General features: G+C 47.6%; 1 protein-coding gene across 2 annotated transcripts in view; it reads right to left on the bottom strand.

Moving 5' to 3' along the window:
• SMAD9 (SMAD family member 9) overlaps positions 1-21,583 on the bottom strand; it is a 71,745-nt gene that overhangs the window by 14,547 nt on the left and 35,615 nt on the right. The window contains exons 4-5 of one of the 2 annotated variants that reach the window (XM_045015615.1): positions 16,122-16,229; positions 7,831-8,052 (exon numbers count right to left, since the gene is read on the bottom strand). In XM_045015615.1, coding sequence (XP_044871550.1) covers positions 7,831-8,052; positions 16,122-16,229 — 330 coding nt within the window. The remainder of the gene's footprint in view (positions 1-7,830; positions 8,053-16,121; positions 16,230-21,583) is intronic. The other variant, XM_045015623.1, reaches the window with a different exon arrangement.

Below are 21,583 nucleotides of genomic sequence, written 5' to 3'. Positions count from 1 at the left end.
CATGTTGGGAACTCTGCATCCATCCCGAAAGACCAGATGGAGTGAGCATGTCAGTTACCTTGTGCATGCTTATAACTGCAGTAAAAATGAGTCCACTGGATTTTCTCCTTATTATTTAATGTTTGGTAGAGAAGCAAGGCTACCGATTGACTTATGTTTCGGGATATCCTCTGATGAAGCTAGCGAAACAACTTATCTCCAGTACATTCAAAATCTTAGACGTGACTTGCGGGAAGCTTACAAACTGGCCTCCCAAGCAGCCAGGAAAAGCAACCTTGCCAACAAGCAGAGATATGATAGTCGGGTCCGTGAACAGGATCTGCAGGTAGGAGACAGAGTCTTAATCCGAAATCTAGGTCTCACTGGAAAGCACAAATTAGCTGATCGGTGGAATGGAGACACCTACATAGTGGTTGATAAGCTACCAGACTTGCCTGTATACCGCCTTAGGATGGAAAATGGAAAAAATGTTTGTAAGACTATTCACCGAAACCACCTCTTGCCAGTGGGGCAGTTAATAGGTGAAGAGAACAATAGTGAATATGGTCCCTCCCGGCGACCCATTACTCGCTCTAGACTAAGGAAGCAAGTTTCTGCAGAAAGAAGCCTTCCTGCACAACTTGAATCTGCTGAGGAGGCAGACAGCGAGTCTTTAACCTCCCTTGGAGAAAATGATCCTCATTCACAAAGTAGCAGTGAGGAGGAATTCTTCCCCTATTATCCAACACCTTCTATGCTTCATGAGCTGTTACCTGAGGTAGAAACTATTAAAGAGGGAGAATCTGGGCCTCCTCTAGCTCAAATTCTTAACCCTGAAGCTGCACCATTTGTTCCCCATCAGTCAACAATAGAGCATGATAACCCCTGCCTGCTGGCACCGCCTGAAGAGGCAAGTGGTTTACCAGCTAGTACGGTTCCCCCTCTAGAGGATGTGGGAGAATCCATACAACCGGCAGAGAGGGAAATCATTGATTGTCCTGCAGCCATTACTGCTGAGAGCCCTGAGAATGAAGAAGCTCCTGTACTTCGACGTTCAGAACGAGAGCGAAAGCCTGTTCAGAAACTCACTTATGACGTTCCAGGGACCTCCACCTCTGTCCCTTTGCACTTAGTAAACAGATGGGTGCGGGTGGCCTATTATTGTTTCTGTCTGATAGTTAACAATGGAGACTCCAAGGTTAAGTCATTTATGTCAATATAGTAAGAATGTTATTAATGTACATTGAATAACAATTTCATGTTATTTTAAATTAATATTGTATGTGGACATGGCAATACCTACTTGTTGGTAAATTACATTTATTGTCCATTAAGCAATGTTTATTATTACCTGCTGAAGAGGACCTTGCATGCTGTTTTGTGGTTAAATGACCCTTGCCGAGGACGGCAAGGACTTTCACCCAGGGAGAGTGTAACCCCCAAGGAGATTCCTGGAGCTCTGTCTGCTGGCAGCTCAGGGAGGAGCCAAGGCAACCTCAGAGTCTGCCCAGCAACCAATAGGGAGTGGAGATGCCCCTCCCAGGGAGTTGAGGAGAGGGAGAAGCCATTTTGAGGGGAGGCTGGAGCCAGCCAGGGAAAGGCCAAACAGGCTTTGAGGGGAGCTGGTGAGTCCCAGGCCTGCAAGCAGGGTTCCCCCTGAGAACTGGCCTCTAGGGACCTGACACCAGATTCCCCAGCTGGGTTTTCCTTCCTCACGGATGATTCCCAATTGTTATGTTCGCTGAGAAATTTCCCCAGCCAGGCTGGGTTCGCCTCCAGCTCCCCTGGTGAGACCAGTCCCCACATGGTCAGCACTGCTAGTCCAGGGCTGATTCCTGCCTGAGGAGGATCCCTGCCAGCGGACAGCAGCCCCTGAAATCGTCCAGCGTCATCCTCAACCCTGAAAATCATTTGGGGAGCTCGTGAGTGCCTTGTCTTTAGTTAGTTAGTCAGTCAGGGAATTTGTTTTGGGGACCCTCTACTCCCTGAACTGTGTCCTCAAGCCAGGGAGTGAGGGTTTGAGGATTTTATAATCTACCGCTTATTACACCTGTGGAGGGATTCACCACCTCCTCCCACTTGTGGGTCTTTTGGGCTGTACTGAACCCAGTCAGCCACACTGCTACACCTCTGCAGAGAATTGTATCAGTCATCAAGGGCCCCAGCAAAGTACGCGTACCAACAGGACACTAGTTTTGCATTTGTTACATCCTGACACGGGTATTTTAAGTGTGGGCACCGGTGACCCTAAAAGTAGTGTTTCCCCTGTTATGTTGTATTGTTGCCTGTTTAATATAATTGTTGTGTTGAATATATTTTTATGTGTTGTGTTATTTCTTGGAAGTCTCCAACTATCTGGCAAATAAGTGGGGATTCCTCTGTAGTTAGAATTTTCCGCCCAAGCTGCCCTGGTGACTCTGCCAGGAAGGAGTGAGGGGGGTGGAGGCACCGCCAACTAATTTCATAACCAAAAAAGATTCACCCTACTGAGTGGGTGGCGGGATCCAAAAGAACCCAGACCTGTCCATCAGAACCTGTAAGTAGATTGCCAGTAAAGGAGGTAATCAGGTGGAGAGGGGCGCTACATAAGGTTCTAGGATTTTTAATCAACACAGACAGATCTTCAAATCTGAACAAATGAGAACCATTAGTGTTTACCACATTTTCTTCTTGCTCTGGAGATCATTCCCTCTCTTCCCTTTTGGGCAGAAACTCACAGGAACTAGCTGCCTCAAATGAGAATTTTAACCATCAGAGGCCTAGCAATTGCTGTTTATGGATCTACAACACACTACTAGCGTATGTTCATATACAGTCTTTGTCTTTATTTTCAGATAGTCGTCCAGTTCCAGTTTATCTCATTTCCACTGTTCAAAAAGAAATATTAACTATTTGGGGTTTCACAAAGCATCACAACATCCTAACTGTTCCAAAGGACAATATGTAGAAAGGTGGGGCATCCCGGCATTTGGTCTTCAGATTTGCTGGTTTTTGTATCAAGCATATCAGATGTGTTACTTGGCTTGGGCCTTCACCATATTCAATCATTCAGTCTCAAGACTGGACTAGAAACAATTTAAATACTGTTTTGAGACTGGGAACTGGGTAGGGCCACTGAGAGTTGTATTCAGTTGGACCCTCATTTAATTAAAAAAAAAAAAAAAAAGGAAATGTAGTTTAGCTGATCATTGCTTAATGTAAGTCTTGGTCAGAAGCTTTCTACTGCAACTAAATAAATTACAACCTGAAAAATCTTGAGTGTATCTTCAGCAGGGAATAGTCCGGTTCAATTTGGCTGTTTTATGTCCTCCAGCAGAAGCCATTCCAATGGAAGGGGGAAATCCATAACTGAACACTTCAGAGTTTGTTTGTTTTTTAAATGCAGACTGCAATAGAGGCAGTTGTATACCAACAGGAGCATGTATGTTTACTGATTATTCTGGATCCCAATCAGGAAAGGAGACATTATTTAAAAGACTAGAATTCTCCTGGAAACACTTGTAGTAGAGGTGGGTTGCTTATTTTTCTGTGGCAGAGCCAAATTTGTATCTCACATTTCTTCCCTGTTTCTGCCGTTGGCCTGCCAATGCATCAGTGACCTATATCAAAACTTGTATAAGACTAACGGCTTGGCTACACTGGCACTTTACAGCGCTGCAACTTTCTCGCTCAGGGGTGTGAAAAAACACCCCCCTGAGCGCAGCAAGTTACAGCGCTGCAAAGCGCCAGTGTAAACAGTGCCCCAGTGCTGGGAGCGTGGCACCAGCGCTGTAAGCTAATCCCCTCGGGGAGGTGGAGTACGTGCAGCGCAACCACACTCACACTTCAAAGCGCTGCCGCGGGAGCGCTCTCGCAGCAGCGCTTTGGAGTTTCGAGTGTAGCCAAGCCCTAAATGTCAACATCATTACTCATACATTGTTTTAGATCTTCTAAGTGCCATTCGGATTCTTAACTACTTAATCCTCAGACAACTAATGCCAATTAGATAAGTTATTATTTCAGCTTTACGGAGGGGAAACCAAGACACAGAGGTTCAGCAACTCATCCAAGTGACTTAGTGGCAGAGACAGAAACAGAATTCAGGAGTTCCTGGTTTCCAGTCCGATCTTCAATCATTTCATGGCAAGTGCTGATTCAAGGTTGTGTGAACAAGAAAGAGGACCAGTCACATAACAGAAGATCATTAAGCTCAAATCCACAAAGGCATTTAGGCTTCTAACTTTTGTTGATTTCAGCAGACGGTAGGAGCCTGTTTTAACTGAGCCTTAGGCCATGTCTACACTGTGTCAATGCAGCTGTGCTGCTGTAAGATCACTTGTGTAGCTGCTCTATGCAGGGTCGGCTCCAGACCCCAGCGCGCCAAGCGCGCGCTTGGGGCGGCATTTTGCCGGCAGGGCGGCAGGCGGCTCCGGTGGACCTTCCGCAGTCATGCCGGCGGGAGGTGCACTGGTGCCGCGGGACCAGCGGACCACCGGCAGGCCGGACTGCAGAGGGTGCACAGGTCCCGCGGCTCCGGTGGACCTCCCGCCGGCATGACTGCGGAGGGTTCGCTGGTCCCGCGGCTCGGGTGGACCTCTCGCAGGCGTGCCTGTGGATGCTCCACCGGAGCCGCGGGACCAGCGCGCCCTCTGTAGGCACGTCTGCAAGAGGTCCCCCGGAGCCGCGGGACCGGCGACCAGCAGCGTGCCCCCTGCCGCGTGCCGCCCTGCTTGGGGCGGCCAAATTCCTAGAGCTGCCCCTGGCTCTATGCCTGTGGGAGAGCTCTCCCATCGACATAATAAAACCGCCTCCACAAGCGGCAGTAGCTATGTCAAAAGTGGTAGTGCAGACATTGCCTTGGTGCCTACGGGACAAGATCAGAGCTGGCATTAGGCATTAAAATGTCCCAATTACTCTGATTCCCTCAGAGAGAGAAGAAACAAAGAAGAAAGCAGTGGTCTATGAAGAGGGAGAAGGAAATCCAAAACTCCATGCTTTGTTTTATTTTGAGAAGGTTAAAACTGGTGATCCATTTGCTGGTCACAGAAGTGGCAGGAAGATATTGTTATGAGCTGGGTGAATCCTTATTGTGGGTTGAGTTAAACCCCCATTGAGACTGATAGGTGTGAACTCACCCTTCAATTAACATGTCTATGAGCATAAACCCCCATCTTTGGGCTTGGCTATACTTGCAAGTTACAGCACAATAAAGGAGCCCCGGGCGCACTAGCTCACTACTCGTCCACACTGGCAAGGCATGTACAGCTCTCTGACTCCACGGCTCCAGCGCTGCTGGTACTCCACCTCAGGGAGAGGAATAACGTTTGCAGCGCCTTGGCTACAATGCTCGGGCATCAGTGTGAACAAGGTGTTGCATTACTGCGCTCTGATCGGCCTCTGAAAATGTACCATAATCTCCTAAAGTAAAGTGGCCACTCTTGTCATTGTTTTGAACTCCTGTAGGAATGTGGAAATGCCCTTTCAAAGCTCCATTTCTGACAGCTGGCATGCAAGCCATTACTGTGGAATGCTGTGTGTGAGAGAGAGAGGCAGGCGGGCGGGGGAAGGGGAGGTCTGCTGCTGTCTGAACTTACAAGACAGCATGCTGACATGCTCTCAGCCCCCCTAAAAACCCACTCTCTCTCCCCCCACATACACACAACACACTCCCTGTCACAATCCACCCCACCGTCCCATTTGAAAAGCACGTTGCAGTCACTTGCATGCTGAGATAGCTGCCCATAATGCACCACTCCCAATGCCGCTGCAAGGGCCGCAAATTTGGCCACGCCAGTGCACTGTAAGCTGTCAGTGTGGACAGACTGCAGTGCTTTCCCTACTGCGCTCTATGAAGGCTGTTTTAACTCAAAGCGCTTTACATCTGTAAGTGTAGCCATGCCCTAAGATACAAGGAGAGTGTGAATCCACCCAAAAGCTTTCGGCTGAGTATTGTTTTGGGTAGGTGTGCATGGGGGAGGGAGAGGAATGGCATAAGTGATACAAGACTGAAAAAGACAAGAACAGAGAGAGAGAGAGGGGCAAAAAAGCAAGAAGGCCAAGCAGTAACCTATGAACACCATGTGACCCTGGAAAAAGCTAAGAGATTTTTTGGGGCTGTGGACTAAAGAGGCTTGGAGCTGTAAACTAAGAAACTGCTCCTTTCGTTCTGGGTCCCTCCTGCATTTGGAGAAGGAGGACTTTGTACATTCCTAGTAAATAAACAAGACTGCATCAAAGAGAATATCAGAATCCATCAGCTTCTACTTCCAGCTGGAACATCCCCAGAGCCCCATAATGTGACTAGCCGCTTGGGTTGAAAAGGGGCCACGCGGATGCCAAGAGCGGCATCCAGTTTCCCAAGAGAGAGAGAGAGACTGTGAGCTGGATTCCTGTTGAACCAAGATGGAACAAATAAAGGAGGTGCTTGCAGAATCAAAAATGGCCAGTGGGATTGTAAACAAGACATAAAACCAGAGCTGGAGTTTTCACAAAGGAATTTAAAACAAGACCTGGAAGCTTCACAAAACAAATTACAGCAGCATCTGGAGGATTCCCAGAAAGGGCTGAGGGCTGTCAAATCTCTGTTGGAGCAACAACTGCAAAAACTCCAGGCAATCTGGGATGTCCAGATGCCAAGCTCCCAGGGAGGAAAAGCAAGACAGATCAAGGAAGTGACCAGCAACCTGGCTGCCACAGACCAGAAGTTTCCACTAACTACTGGCGACTTGGCAAGCTTTCCCCAATTTGGAACTTGCTAACAGAGATGAGCTGCAGCAAGGAGCAGCCTTCTGTGTCTTCTTGGAGAAGGGGTGGGCAGATTGAAACTATGATGGGGATGTGCCCCTCTCCAAGGCAAAAAGACACCTAAAATGCTCATCATTGAGCAGAATAGTTGCATCACAGGAGGGGCAAGTTTTGAACTCCAGGGATTTTGTTTCAGGTACAGCAGTTAAATCTTGGTACCAGAGAAGCCTCTAAGGACACAAAAAAAAAAGTATTGGTTTTAAAGCTAGCAGGTGTAAGAGAAAAATGACAAGTGTACTAATGACGTTATCTACAATTAATTTATATACACGAGTAGGCAAAGTCACAAATGCACAGTGAAGCAGACACTGCGGGGGTTCTGTCTTACTGCCACAGGCGATCAGAAGGAACTGATGGGATGGCTGGACCTGCTCTGCTCTTTCTGGCCTCAGCAGGGGGACATGAGGGCATACAGAGCACAGGCATGGCCCCAATGGACACTGCTGGCCAAAATAATTCAGTCGTGTGTATGGAGCACATGTGCACTTCACCAGAAGTGGAATACATGTGGGCAATCACTTGAAAAAGAACCTTAGATTTCTCTTAGATTTAACTGGCAAAAGTTCCCAGAAACACAGAATCAGACTGGACTGGTTTCCTTAACCAGAGAAAAAAAGCAACAGAGGAAACGTTAGCAGTGCTATCTAAATGTATAGCTCAGCTAGTTAGTGTGTTGTCTATCTCCACCTGCTTTTTAGTGATAGAAGAACCAGCAGCAAGGCACCAATAATTATTTTTTTAGTGACATTTCAATGGCAATATTCTCAGTTGCCAGATGTTCTGATAAATACAAATGAAAATACATACTTCTAAGTTAGAGCAAAGTTTTGTTTTTAATTATGGGTTCCATGTAGGCCAAGTAAATAACCTTTGTAAAAAGCTACCCTCTTCCCAGTAAAGAGCCGATGCCTCATCTACTGCTTCAGAAAGAAGCCAAGCAGGTGGCTTTACATTCATGTTGGTTAGGTACATAGACAGATACAATGGACAAACACACTTTTCTAGTTCTAGACCATGGACATTCTTCCACGCTCTGTTCCTTACCAATAAGAGAGAATTTGCTCTTACCTTTACCTATGTGTCGCCTGGTGTTTTCTATAGTAGAATTCCTGTTGACATTAGAGAGCAGTCCAAGACAGAATCGGTTCCTGTTATTTGAAGGATCCGTGAATCCATCTATAAGAATACTCCGAGAAGAAGCCTGGAAAGTCTCCCCTACTCGGTTGTTGAGTTCATAGTAGGCAACTGAGCACCAGTGCTGGGGTTCCTCATAGCAAACAGGTCGAAAGTCTGTAGGAGATAAAATAAATCAGGTGCCTAGGTCACAGTAATGCTTGTTTTTCTATCCAAACTCTCAGACCATGATCTCATTCCAGTCAGTCACTTTTCATCAGAGGCAGTCTCAACAGCAGGTTCTATTTCTTCTTAGTTTGCTGACTAGCGCTCCCAAAGGGAGAACATTAGAGAACTTGAGCAGGTGCTTAACTGGAAGCATGTGAGTAGTCCCAGTGAGACAACTCTTATGCTTAAAGTAGAGCATGTGCTTAAAATTCTTTACTGCACAGGTTGAGTTAGCTTTGCAGTGCCCGGACAGTTATATGCACTCTATCTGACAAACAACAGGAGCCAGGAATGAGCAAACTGGTTCAGTTTTACAATAAAAAGTGAGCTACGCCTTCATGCAACGTGTGATTAAACCTAATGCCAAGCAAGGAGGTTTTGCATTATCATCCCTCTGTCTTATTTCTTATTTTTCATTTTCACATCCCTCAGGATGGCCTACTACCATCTGAGAGTACAGACAGAAATGGCAAAATGTCACACGAAAGGCCGTTCTTGCTGGAACCCCAAGTTTTGCAGACTCAAAGTCTGAATAAAGATCCATCTGAGTGCTTATTTGAACTGAATCTTATTTGTCCCATGAGCATTAATTAAAACTGTCCCCCTGCCATGGGCATCTGAGACCCAAAAAGCAGTGAAACTGACTCCTGCTGTGAAATGTACAATATGTTTCCAACTGAGAGTAGCTAGGCAGGTGGCCAGCAGGGATCAATGATGTCCTTAATGGTTCTGGGAGTATTTATTTGTGGTGGGGGAGGGGAGAGGAAAGATGACTGGAAACTTGGTGGCTGTCACATGGGTTTGATATGTACCCACACGTTCCTAGCACGGTTACCTTCATCCTCTCTCTCCTTCAGTTATCTGCTACATGCACTTGTTACTTATTGTCTTAATTGAGATTGTAAGCTTTTGGGGGCAGGGACTGTCCTTTAATATGTGTTTGCACAGTGCTTAGCACAGCGAGGCCCTGAACTTGGCATCTGTGCAGTACTGCAGAACAAGAAGCAATCGTAACAACTGCACTCAGAGCAGGCCATAGGAAACCAGAGCAGAGGGACTCCTCATACCATAGATTCCATGGGGCACTGCTCCATGGTGGTTGTCTCTGAGACAGGTGAATGAGTGGCTAAGGGAAGAGCAAGTCAGTAGGTCTGCAAGCTGAGGTCTGTAGTCACTACTGCAGCCCAGAGGCCGTAGAAAGAGGAAGTTACTCACCTTCTGCAGTAAATGATGGTTCTTCAAGATGTGTTCCCGTACGGGTGCACCACTGCAGGTACATTTGTGACCCTGTGGCTCTAATTGGAGATTTTAGGTCTGTTCAGCTCGCAAATGCGCTCTCCCTCCCTCGTGGTCTGCCTCGAGGCTTTCTAGCACAGCGTAGGCAACCCCTCCTCAGTTCCTTCTCTACCACAGAGCCTCATATTGAGAACTCTGAAGTATAGGGGAGAAGGTCAGGTTGTAAAGTACCCATAGGGACACACCTCTCGAAGAGCCTGTTACTGCACAAGGTAACTTTTTATTGTTTGAATAGTGTCCTTATTGGTGCTTCACCATTGGTGACTTCACAGCAGTATCCCCCATGGAGGGCTGGGGCTTCGGAGTGGAGTCTGTTACTACAGAGAGTACTGAGGAGCCGAAGATGACGTCAGAGGCCGAATCTCCAGCGATCACATAATGTTCTGTGAAAGTGCGGGCAGAGGCCCAAGTTGCTACTCTGCATATTTCCAAGATAGGGACATCTTTAAAAAGTGCAACCGAGGTAGAAATTGACCTTGTGGAGTGCCAACACACTCTGTACGGAGGCAACAGGTTGAGTCCTTGATAACAGAGATTAATGCAACCCAAGACCCTTTTGGGTAGTCTTTGAGCCAATATCACGGAGCCTTTGTGTCTTTCTGCGAATGAAAGAAAGTCCTCAGTCATTAGGGAGAAACTTGGGATGCAGCCTCAGGGTTACTTTGTCTTTAAAAGAGACCATGAATAGGGGGTGTACCATTAGGACCGCAATTTCTCCTATGCACCTACCTGAGGTGATGGCAATTAGAAATGCTGTCTTCATGGACAGGTGAAAGAGAGAGCAAGTTGCCAGGGGCTCAAAGGGAGGTCTAATTCTAGGTTAAGATCCCAGGTCAGAGAGGGTGGTCTCATATGCAGGAAGAGGTTACCAATGCCTTAAGGAATCTATGCATCAGCGGATGAGTGAACACTGAGTATCCATCTACTTGATGGTGGAAGGCCGTTACAACTGCAAAATGTACCTGAAGGGAGTGGAGCGAGAGTTTTGACCTCTTGAGGTCTAAAACCAGAGAGAGAGAGAGAGAGGACAAGGCCTGGTATATGTGCTTAGAATGACAACAAATTTGTAATTGTTTCCATTTTTGTAGGTAAATCCATTAAGTGGTTAACTTTCGGCTGTATAGCAACACATTTTTCACCTCGTCAGAGCACTCTACCTCTTAGTCTTGGAACCACGAAGGAGCCAACCATGGAGGTGGAGGATCCGCAGACTGAGGTGAAGGATCATCCTGTTGTTTTGAGAGAGCAACTGAGGAATGGGCCAAAGGGGAACCGGAGGGCATAGCGTCATGTGTGTCCAGTAAGGGAATCAGACTTGTCTTGTTCAGAAGGGGACAATCAGAATAACTCTCACTTTGTCTCATCGGATTTTCAACAGGACTTTAGATAGAGAGGGAATGGGGGAAAAGGCATACAAAAGGTCCCTGTCCCATAGGAGGATGAGTGCATTTCCCAGTGACTGTGTCCCCAGTCCAGCCCTGGAGTAGTAGCGAAAAGATCTGTAGTCAAGGTTCCCCAAAGGGTGAATATGTTGCAAAGCACCTCTGAGTTCAGTTCCCATTTGTAGTTGTGAGAACAGTTCCAACAGACTGTCAGCTGTCGCAGTCTGCTGATACACAGCTGAGATAAGCACATTGTGATGGATGCACCAATTCCAAAGTTTGAGTGCTTCCATGCAGAGGGAGAAAGATCTGGCGACCCCTTGGTGATTTATGTAAAACATACAGTCATATTGCTCATTATGACCTTTGTGTGGGTATTTTTTATGAATGGAAGAAAGTGTGCACAGGCATTCCTGAATGCTGTTACCGCCAAAGGATTGATATGGAGGGCCGCTCCTGTGGAAGACCACTTGCCCTGAACCTTTTGGTCATGTAGGTGGGCTCCCAAGCCTATTAGGGAAGCATCTGTTGTTAGAGTCAGCAGTGGTGGTGGTTGCACAAATCGAACGCCTACTCAAAAGTTGGATGGGTCTTTCCATCTGTCCAGAGAGTATTTTACTATGCAGGGCACTGATAGCAGTTTGGTTAGTCTGTCCCTGTTTGGAGAATTGATTGAACTGAGCCACATCTGAAGACACTTCATGAACATCTGGGTATTTGAAGTGACAAAGGTTCACGCTGCCCTATGACCTAGCAGCTGCAGAAAGCTCCTGGCTGATGTTTAGGGGCTGGACTGGACTGTCCCTATGAGACTCGTGAAGGTGGAGATGTGGAAGTCGGCATCTTGTAGGTCGAGGGCTGCAACCCAATCTCTTTACTCCAGAGCTGGAATAATGGCTGCTAGGGTGATCTGGAACTTTTGTGCCTTCACGTATTTGTTTAGTGCCCTTAGATCTAGAATGGGCCTCTACCCTCCCTTCACTTGGGGAATCAGGAAATGAGTAGAACTCCTTGCCTCTGAGTTGCGTCATGTTTGGTTCTATGGCCCCTAAGTGTAAGTGTAAGTGTAATACATCTATTTTTGTGCTGAAGTAGGTTCTCATGAAAAGGGTCCCTGAAGAGGGAAAGGGAATTAAATGGCATAACCCTTTGAAATAATCTCCAAGACCCAGCTGTCGGAGGTGATGTTGTCCCAACTGCTGTAAAAGAGGGCCAGGCGACTTCCAAAGGGACATGACAGGCAGAAGGCATCTGATGTTGCAAGAAATAGCTATTTGGACCCTCAACCAACCCGTTAAAAGTGTTCAGCAGAGGAGGGCAGAGCGGATGTCGATTGGGATGCTGATTGCTTCCGCTTTTGTACTGTGGGCTTTTTGTGCTGCGGTTTGTAATCGTGCTGTGATGGTGGGTACTGAGGAGGTCATGACCTCTGCTGTGGTTGAGAGCTGTATCTTCTCTTTTGTCCTGCAGGGTAGATTCCCAGAGCGCATAATGTGGCCCAGGAATCCTTCAGGGTGTACAGAAAGGAGTACGTCTTATTCACAAAGAGCTTGTGCCTTTCAAACATGAGATCTTTCACTGTTGCCTGCAGTTCTTTGGGCAACCCTGGAAAGGTGTAACCAGGAAGCCGGCATCATTACCACTGCCATGGAGACTGAGTAGACTGAGTAGACTGCTGTATCGGCTGCACTCAGTGCTGTCTGTAGCACAGTTCTAGCTACTAACTGGCCCTCTCTGACAATGGCCTGAAACTGCTCCTTTTGCACCTCGGGTAGATGATCCACAACTACACTGAGTTTCATATAATTAATAAAATCATATTTGGCGATGGCAGCTTGGTAGTTCGTGACGCTAAACTGCAATGTCGCTGATGAATATGCCTTCCTCCAAAACAGCTCTAGTCTCTTCCAATGCCAATTGTGTGGGGTCGACTTTGCGTGATGTTGTTTGCCACGTGCATTAATCACATCTGCTATGATTGAGTTGGGTTGCAGATTTAAAACAAAAAGTCTGCCTCTTTGGGAGGGATGTAGTACTTCCTGTCAGCTTTCTCGCAGGTTGACTGACAGGATCTAGAATAACCTTGTTAATTGGGAGGGCAATTCTGGATGAAGAGGCAGTGTGCAGAATATTCACCAGTTTGCAATGTGTCTGTCACCACCTGCAGGTGAATTTACAGCTCATCTGCCACTCTCTTGATCTTAAAATCATCACCAAGTGATGTGGGGGGGGGGGGGAGCGTGCAGTACAGCCTCGTCTGGTGAAGATGAGGAGAAGATTTCAGGAGGGGTAGCTTCTCCTTCAAGTCCTTCTTCCTGTTCTTCCAAAGCTTCCTTCTCCACTGGCTCAGAGGCTCTGGACAGAGAGGCCGGAAGGGACCGTTTGGTGGATTCTCTCTGAGAGACAATGGACACCCTTGACATGTGGGATGTGTATGTCGCCCAAGGATCCTAATACAGCCATAGGCGAGGGAAAGGCATGGATGGCGGAGAAGCCCAAGGGGCCCATAGCACATTCATGGGTCAGCTTGATGGAATGGAGGACCCTTGTATTGTAACGGCAGGCCATAGTGAGAAGCTAGGGAAATGACATCCTCCTGGTCACTGTCAGGCTCATCACTGGATAAGGGTGGCGTTGACCGAGATATTGGTGGCATACAGCCCGATACTGAGGACGATTCCGGGCACCAGGATGAGCTCGGTACCGGGGCCCGGATACTGAATAATTGTGATTGTGTTTCTTCAACCAACCATCAGGTCGCTAGGGTACTGTAACTCTTGCAGTATTGTTGGCTCACTTGGTACCACAGAGAGTTTCTGCGGTATGTTGCTGGTACCGATGGTTGTGAAGATGCGGAGCACTCCCTAGATGTGAATTTTGTCACATTTGGTAACACAGGTTTACTCGGTGCCACTCCTTTAGAGGCAATACGGTATTTGTCTTTCTTCTCTAGGTGCTGCGACTGAGCTCACAGCGGAGGCACCCTGATGCTTCTGGGTACAGCACTTCGGAGCCACCAGTACCGAGGTGGCTGATCGCACTGAAGAATCCCTCTGACAGGCCAATTGTGCTTGGAGCCCTTTTTCCTCGAGCCTTTATGGGGGGAATCTGCTGGTTTTTCTGCAGAACTACTCGCTTTGAAGTTGAAGGCTCTGGGGAGGATCCGGGGTCGGCACCAGAGTCCCCTGGCAGCTGAAGTGCCTTCTCCATAACTTTAGCTCCTAGTCCTTGTGAGACCTCCGCTTTAGCTGGTGGCAGAGGGAGCACGTCTGAGGGATATGGGACTTTCCCAGGCACCAGACACCGTGAGAGTGTCTGTTCATTACAGAAAATGGACTCCTTGGAGGAGAGGGACCTCTTGAAGCTGGTAGAACCAGCCATGCCCCAGGGAGGCAGGAGCTATCACCCTCTAGCAGTGAAGAATGCAGAAAAAAGATGTTCTGTCCTCTTCTTTTCTCTCTTTTTTTTTTAAACCAAGAGAAGTTAGAAACTCTAAACACTCCTAGGGTGTGGGGAGGGACAAGGAGGATCCTCCCAAAAGGGCTGGAAACGTAAACTAAAATTATTTTTCTTCTTTTAGCCCAGTGGGGTAAACAGAAGCATTAACTATTAAGAACAAAAGAACTAAAAACAACAACTACTTATGCTAAAGATGCAGAGAGAAAAAAAAAAGACAACTGCTCACTCAGTTGGAGGCCAAAGGTGGTCGATAAGGAACTGAAGGGAATTCGCCCACGCAGCACTAGATAGCCTTGAGGCAGACCACATGTGCGGGCTGAACAGACACAGCTACCTAAAATCTCTGATTAGAGGTGCAGGGACACAAATACACCTACAGTTGAGAACTCATAGGGACACTAGTCGAAGAAGAATAGCTGCAAAGTAGCTGTAAAACCTTTAGCATGGGGATGGGGGCTCCCAACCCTCCCAGCTTTCACTAGGTCTCCCACACAGAGCATGGGGAGGAAGATCTGACCTTCTGTACAGCTCTTTCTGTGCACCAGTGACACTACTTATTATTCAGAAAATATAAGTATGTATTACAGCAATGTGACATTAACAAAAAAGAGATGGAAATACCAAAGCCTCTAAACAGAGTGCTTTATGGTGGCTAAATAACTCACCCAAAATTGAAGTCGATAAAGAAATCGATCCTGATTTTGACTAAGCTCTTGCTGCATTACACATTCCTCCCTCCCCTCATCCCTTATTTGATCTTCGTCACTACAACCTGGATAATGGTGTTTGTTTTCATTAATACTTCTTACTTTTGTGACCCCACAGATGCAAATAAAATCAGAATCTTTTGTCCTGGTACTTAAGTCACTGAATTCTTAAATCCCTCTCTTGCTACTGAATGACAAGCCTAGGCTGCCTCCTTAACCTCAGATCTGGCAAAGCCCACTGTTACAGATGTGCCTTGTCCTCTGATCTGGAGGTCATCAGCAGAGCCGGTTCCTTAGGTTCCGTAGGCGACTTCTCACCTCACCTGCACAGGCTCAGAGAAGAAGGGCGTTTCTTGTAGACAGTCCTTGGCGAGGATCTGTCCTTGTGCCCATGAGGAGTGCCCTCTACTCTCATGGGGAGCCCTACAAGAAGAGTCCTTGGGCTTATATGTCAAAGGCTCCACTCCAAAGCATGTGGTTGGAGGGGCACAGATGAGGGCCACCTAGACTTCTCCCTCAGGTGCTTTCATAGGCGAAGCTCACAGGCTTTTCGAGTTCTGGGTGGGAAGGAGCAACAGATCCTGCACTTTGCAGAGATATGTGCCTCACCCAGACAATACAGGCGCCGCTGATGTTCAATCTGATGGAAAAGGAGCAAGGGCGGGAGATGCAATTCTTGAATCCTGGGAATCTGAGCATAGTCCCCGAGCAGGGGAGGAGGTTCCCCAACCAGGGAAAAGAAATACTCTATGCTAACTACAAATTTAACTACTAGTTACTAAGTTAAAATATATAACTATTTACAAATATTTTCTTTCTTTGCAGGTTATACAACTGAGTGACTGCATACATGAGTCTAACTCAGACTATGTGGGAGTAAGAAGGAACTGGAGAGGCGTTGACCCTCACTGCCTCTTATACCCTAGGTCAAGAGCACAAGGAGATCTACTGTGCATGTGCGGGCCAACGGACACTGCTATGAAAAATTTCCAGACTTGGGTGCACGGTGCAAATGCATACCCACATGTGGAATACACATAGGGACCAGCACTCGAAAAAGAACAATAGGCCTTCCTGCTCTGAAGAATATATAATAATTCTTTGGCTAAGAATTTTTCCCTGGGAAGCAGTACAAATACTTGTATATTTTCAGTTTCTCCAGCAGCAGATTTACCTCCATTGGGCAATGATAGCACTAACTGATTGTCAGCTGTTGCATCCACTGATCGTCCATTTTGGTTTCCTGGTGTTTCTCTTGCATTGTAAGGTGGGGGTGTTTCAACTAAAAAACAGAAAGACACTGAGATCAGCAAGTTGGTAAATTCTACCCAGGTCTGCCTGGGAACTATTCAGCATAGTTTTAACTAGAGAAGGGTCCATAACAGAACCCGAGTCTGAATCCCTGCCCTCCTCAAACTCCAGGTTAAACCCCTGGAGATGCACCTGTCCCTATGGTTTAGACTCTGTGTCAGGTCCAAAGGCAGATGAGTCCTAATTTCCAAATACAGATTGGATGTGGCCCAAGATGACAGAAATTTCAGCTTTGATTTTGGCACTGGTTAGTCTGCACCCAGACCCAGTTTTGCCTCAAACCCAAACTCCATGGAAAGAGACTGGCATCCATCTTAAGGGTGGAGTTCCATAAGTGGGCTCCCTGAACCCAGCCCGCTTCACATGGAATCCTGGTGAGGATGCAGAGCAAAGACACACTAGCTGACCTCAACTGCCTTGACAGGGGGAGAGATCCGCACACAGGCCTAGACTAATATACAGTCAGCAAGACCTGGAAATGAATCAGATGGATTACAGGCAGAATGTGGAATCCAGGCATTGCTACCTGCCTTGCCCTATGCCATGAAGCAAATGAGAGCCATTGCATTCTGCAGCCACTGTAGCCTCTGGATCAGATTCCAGCAAAGACCAAACAGGACTGAATTACAATAGTCTAGCCAGGAGGTGAGGAACGTGGGTATAGCTGTAGTGAGTTCTGCATTCGACAGAACTGGGCAATTTCCAGGTCTAGTGATAGCCACTGTGAAGTAGTGTTGTACTAGGAGTCTCCATTCTGGAAAGCAATGCAGAATGACCCCTATTCTCCTGACCTCCCTCGCAAGTGGTGGCCTCGCCCAGTGCATAACAGAGGTGCATAAAGCATCCACAACCACTTCAAAATGGGAGGTGCCAGAAACATGACATAAGCTTTATCGGGATTGAGTTCAGCCAACTGTCCCCCATCTAAACAAATCTGTCTGCAAGACAACCAAGAGATAGTTAAAGCAGGACAACAGGAAAGGAGGCACAGAGGTAAAAGTCACTAATATCACTCCATATCCCAGTCCGTACCCCTATCTCCCATCAGGCTCATACACGTTCAACAAGATAAGGAACTGAACAGAGCATAGCAGGGAAACTGGACAATGATGAGCACTCTTAGCTTTTAGGAATTCTCTTCTACAAGGCAGCTCAGTCACAGAAGAGTCGTGACAACACCCACACCTACCATGGACCACAGCTAGGCTACCAACACCTGGTGATAGGTCTAACATAATTAGCAGGGAGCAGACGCCTTAGTCCCTTACTGGCAGATCTTCCACCATGTTAATCAGAACTCTCTGGGTCATGAAATGGTCTGGTTCTAGATGTACAAAGATGTATTTAAACAAAAATGATCTAATCCAGGTGGGATTAACCCAATCCCCACTGTCTCAATAACCGCTCTCACAAATGGAGGTGCAGAGGCTGGCCAGTAATTTGCAGAATGAATATTTTAGAACAGAGGCTGCAGTTCCACACATGTATGCGCAGAGGGAGTCTGGCCTCTCAAACGTTTGATCACCTCCACTAGTACCTTCCCTCTAGCCTTAACCAACCAAGATAATCTATGGCACTGGCAGCTGGCTACCAATGACAGCCTGCCTCTCAGAAAGAGACACAAGCTGACAACGTTCACGCAGGACAGAAGGGGTATTCATCCCCTCACACTGTGGAGAGGGCCAACTCTCTTCTGACCAATCTTCTTGTCAAGAACCATACGCACTAATGAAAAATAAACAAATGAACTACAAAAACAGCCCTCCTAATTCCCAAATTGCTTCATTTACAGAACAGCAGCCTAGGAACAGGAAAGCATCCTCCATTCTAATATATGCCAAGAAGGAATAGAGTGTGTTGGAAAGCTGAAATAAAGACCTTGTTTTCATGTTAGAAAACACAGATGTAGACCTCGATCCTGCAAACACTTAAGCATGGGAGTCAATTTATTCATGGGAGTAGTAACTTAATGGGACTACAAACAAGTAAAGTTGCACAGGTGTTTACATGTTTGCAGGACTAATAAAAGTATTTAGGTTGAAATTCACCCCTGTGCAGAGAGACAGCAAAAGACATCTATGTCGACCTGGCTTGATGTGAGTAATTGGGCATGGGTGAGAGTTGATTTATTTGGAGATAGGATTAGAGAGGAAAATGGATCAGCAGGCTGAAAATGGCATGTCTGCACCGGCTAAGGTAAGTGGGAAAACACCCAGTGAACCATTTACAATGGACAAGCTAAGTCGGAAACATAAAGATGGGGTAAAGAATAAGTTGTACATGCACAGAGCATGCTGTACAGGGATTGGTTCCTACAAAATGACCAAGCCAATCCCCAAACATGTGATGCAATGTATAGTAAATGCAATGTAATTTGTAAATGTATATAAAGGAAAGTTGCAGTGTAACTTTGGATGTGTTGTACGCCCTATACCGGGGGTGGCAATCTTCGGCACACGGCCCATCAGAGTAATCCGCTGGCGGGCTGCGAGACATTTTGTTTACGTTGACTATCCACAGGCACAGCGCCGCCACAAATGCTGACGGTTTCCGATCCCTGCCCTATACCAACCCCCTACACTTGAATCTGATCAATTCAGCATAGCTTTGCTGTATGACCAAAAAAAAAGAACCTGAGTGACCAGACTGGAGTCGAACTGAGTTCTTGGGGAACCCCAACACTGTGCACCACTTAAACCCTATTTTGAGGGCATAGGTGGGAATTAAGTGGTACATAGGTATTGCCCCTCCGCACAGCGTATATAATTCACATATAGCAGATAAATACAGACTAACTTGTAAAGTGACCACGGAACTGGCAAAACAGCAAGAATTACAGTATCCAGACTGATGTCATTATTATGTATGCTTCAGCAGTGCCCAGGACCAGGGCTCCAATGTGCTAAGTCAGTGTTTCCCAAATGGTGGTCCCAACTCACAGTGGATTGCAGAAGGGTCCAGGTAGATGGGTCGTGCATACACTGACTTCCCCGGGGCAGCAGGCAACGGCATGGGAAGTGGGATCCAGGCATCAGAGCCGAGGAAGCACCTCCGGGACTCACACAGGGTGGGTACAGGCTACTGTCTGTCCACTTGCTGGATCTGGTTGTTTCTTCTGTGCTGTTGCTGCTGCCTGGATCCCGCTCCCATGTCTCTTGGGCAGCAGTGTGGAGAGAGGGATGTGGCAGCAGCAGTGCTGAAGAAATGTCTGGAGCCAGCAAGTGGACAGTTAGCACACTGGTGGCAATCACAAACCAGCTACAATGAAAGAGGGACTATCTGGGGCTGCAAGAGGGGAACAGGGGGAGCCAGGATAATGGTGGGTCCTGTGACAGGGTTAGGGGAAACCCCGCCCTGTGCGGGGTGAATGTGCCCACCTCTCTTAGGGAATTGGGGGGAGGGGGACATATGTATCTTATGTCTATGTCTCTCCCAGCCCGAGTCCATAGCCTCACTCTTATCAGCAGGGCGGTGCAGCCTAGTGGCCAGAGTCCATAAATTTGCCCTTGTCAACCAGGCAGTAAGGCATAGGGGCCAGTGTCAGTCAATCTGCCCCTTTTCGCAGGGCACTATGGCCCAATGGCCAGAGACAGGAAATCCCCTCCTTCTCGCAGGGCAGTAAGGCCTACTGGCCCAAATCACTACATTCGCCCCTGTTCACAGGGCTGTAAGGCTTAGCAACCAGAATCAATACATTTGTCCTTGTCAGCAGGGCAGTAAGGCCTAGCGGCCACTGCCAGATACAGAGGGAGAGGTTGCACCCCCAGAAGGGGGGTCCAGGCCCTCCCGCTCCACTGGACCCCAGCCCAGGGCCCTGGTAGTGGCCGTAGCACAGACCACTGAATCAGCAGGGGAAAGCTCAGACCGAAATGCACTGACTCAAGGCTTCGGCTCATTCACCAGCCCACTGTTTGATTCCCCTAGGCTGCTTCCTGCCGTCATCCCTGCTGCTGTGGTCTGGGCATCCCTGTTACCTCTAGGTTCTCCGGTCTGCCCTATCTCTGGCACCTCTGAACCCTGTGAGGCCTCCAGGGTTGTCCTGGCGTCTGCCTGGGCTGCAACATCCCCGGCTCCTAGGGTCCCAGACTTCCGCTGAGCCTTGGCTGGGGCAGGTGGCACATGTCCTTCCTCCACGGCAGTCAGCCCCAACTGAGCTGAGCTGCTCCCTTTTATATCAGTGCACCTGGAGCATGCCCAGTAGAGTACAGTGGGCGTGGCTTCCTCAACCCACAATGTAGGATTAACCCTTCCCCGTCCAGTCCAAACACCCTCCCCTTTAAGAGTGGATCTGGCGGGGGCGCGGTGTCTCTTTCCTCACATTCCAGCCAAGAAAAGAAGTCTGCATTGGTGTGCGCCTTTCCAGGGCGGTGCATCACTTGGAAATCATAAGGCTATAGGGATATGTACCATCGCCAGTTATCTCATCATAGAAGGCAATTAGGTTAGTCAGGCATGTCTTGCCCCTGGTGAATCCATGCTGACTGTTTCTAATCACACTCCTCTCCTCTAAGTGCTTCAGAATTGATTCCTTGAGGACCTGCTCCATGATTTTTCCAGGGACTGAGGTGAGGCTGACTGGCCTGTAGTTCCCCGGATCCTCCTCCTTCTCTTTTTTAAAGATGGGCACTACATTAGCCATTTTCCAGTCATCCGGGACCTCCGCCGATCGCCATGAGTTTTCAGAGATAATGGCCAATGGCTCTGCAATCACAGCAGCCAACTCCTTTAGCACCCTTATATACAGTGCATCCGGCCCCATGGACTTGTGCTCATCCAGCTTTTCTAAATAGTCCTGAACCACTTCTTTCACCACAGAGGGCTGGTCACCTCCTCCCCATACTGTGCTGCCCAGTGCAGCAGTCTGGAAGCTGACCTTCTTCGTGAAGACAGAGGCAAAAAAAGCATTAAGTACATTAGCTTTTTTCACATCCTCTGTCACTAGGTTGCCTCCCCCATTCAGTAAGGGGCCCACACTTTCCTTGACTTTCTGCTTGTTGCTAACATATCTGAAGAAACCCTTCTTGTTACTCTTAACATCTCTTGCTAGCTGCAACTCCAAGTGTGATTTGGCCTTTCTGATTGCACTCCTGCATGCCTGAGCAATATTTTTATACGCCTCCCTGGTCATTTGTCCAACCTTCCACTTCTTGTAAGCTTCTTCTTTGTGTTTAAGATCAGCAAGGATTTCACTGTTAAGCCAAGCTGGTCGCCTGCCATATTTACTATTCTTTCTACACATCAGAATGGTTTGTTCCTGCAACCTCGCCAATGTAAGTGGCAGTGTACTGTTTCTGGGGTTGTAATATCCAATCCATACGTCACTGG

This window comes from Mauremys mutica, chromosome 1 (genome assembly GCF_020497125.1).
Source record: "Mauremys mutica isolate MM-2020 ecotype Southern chromosome 1, ASM2049712v1, whole genome shotgun sequence".
Taxonomy (NCBI): Eukaryota; Metazoa; Chordata; order Testudines; family Geoemydidae; genus Mauremys; species Mauremys mutica.
Note: the sequence above shows the minus strand (reverse complement) of the source record. Positions and strands in the feature narration are given on the sequence as shown.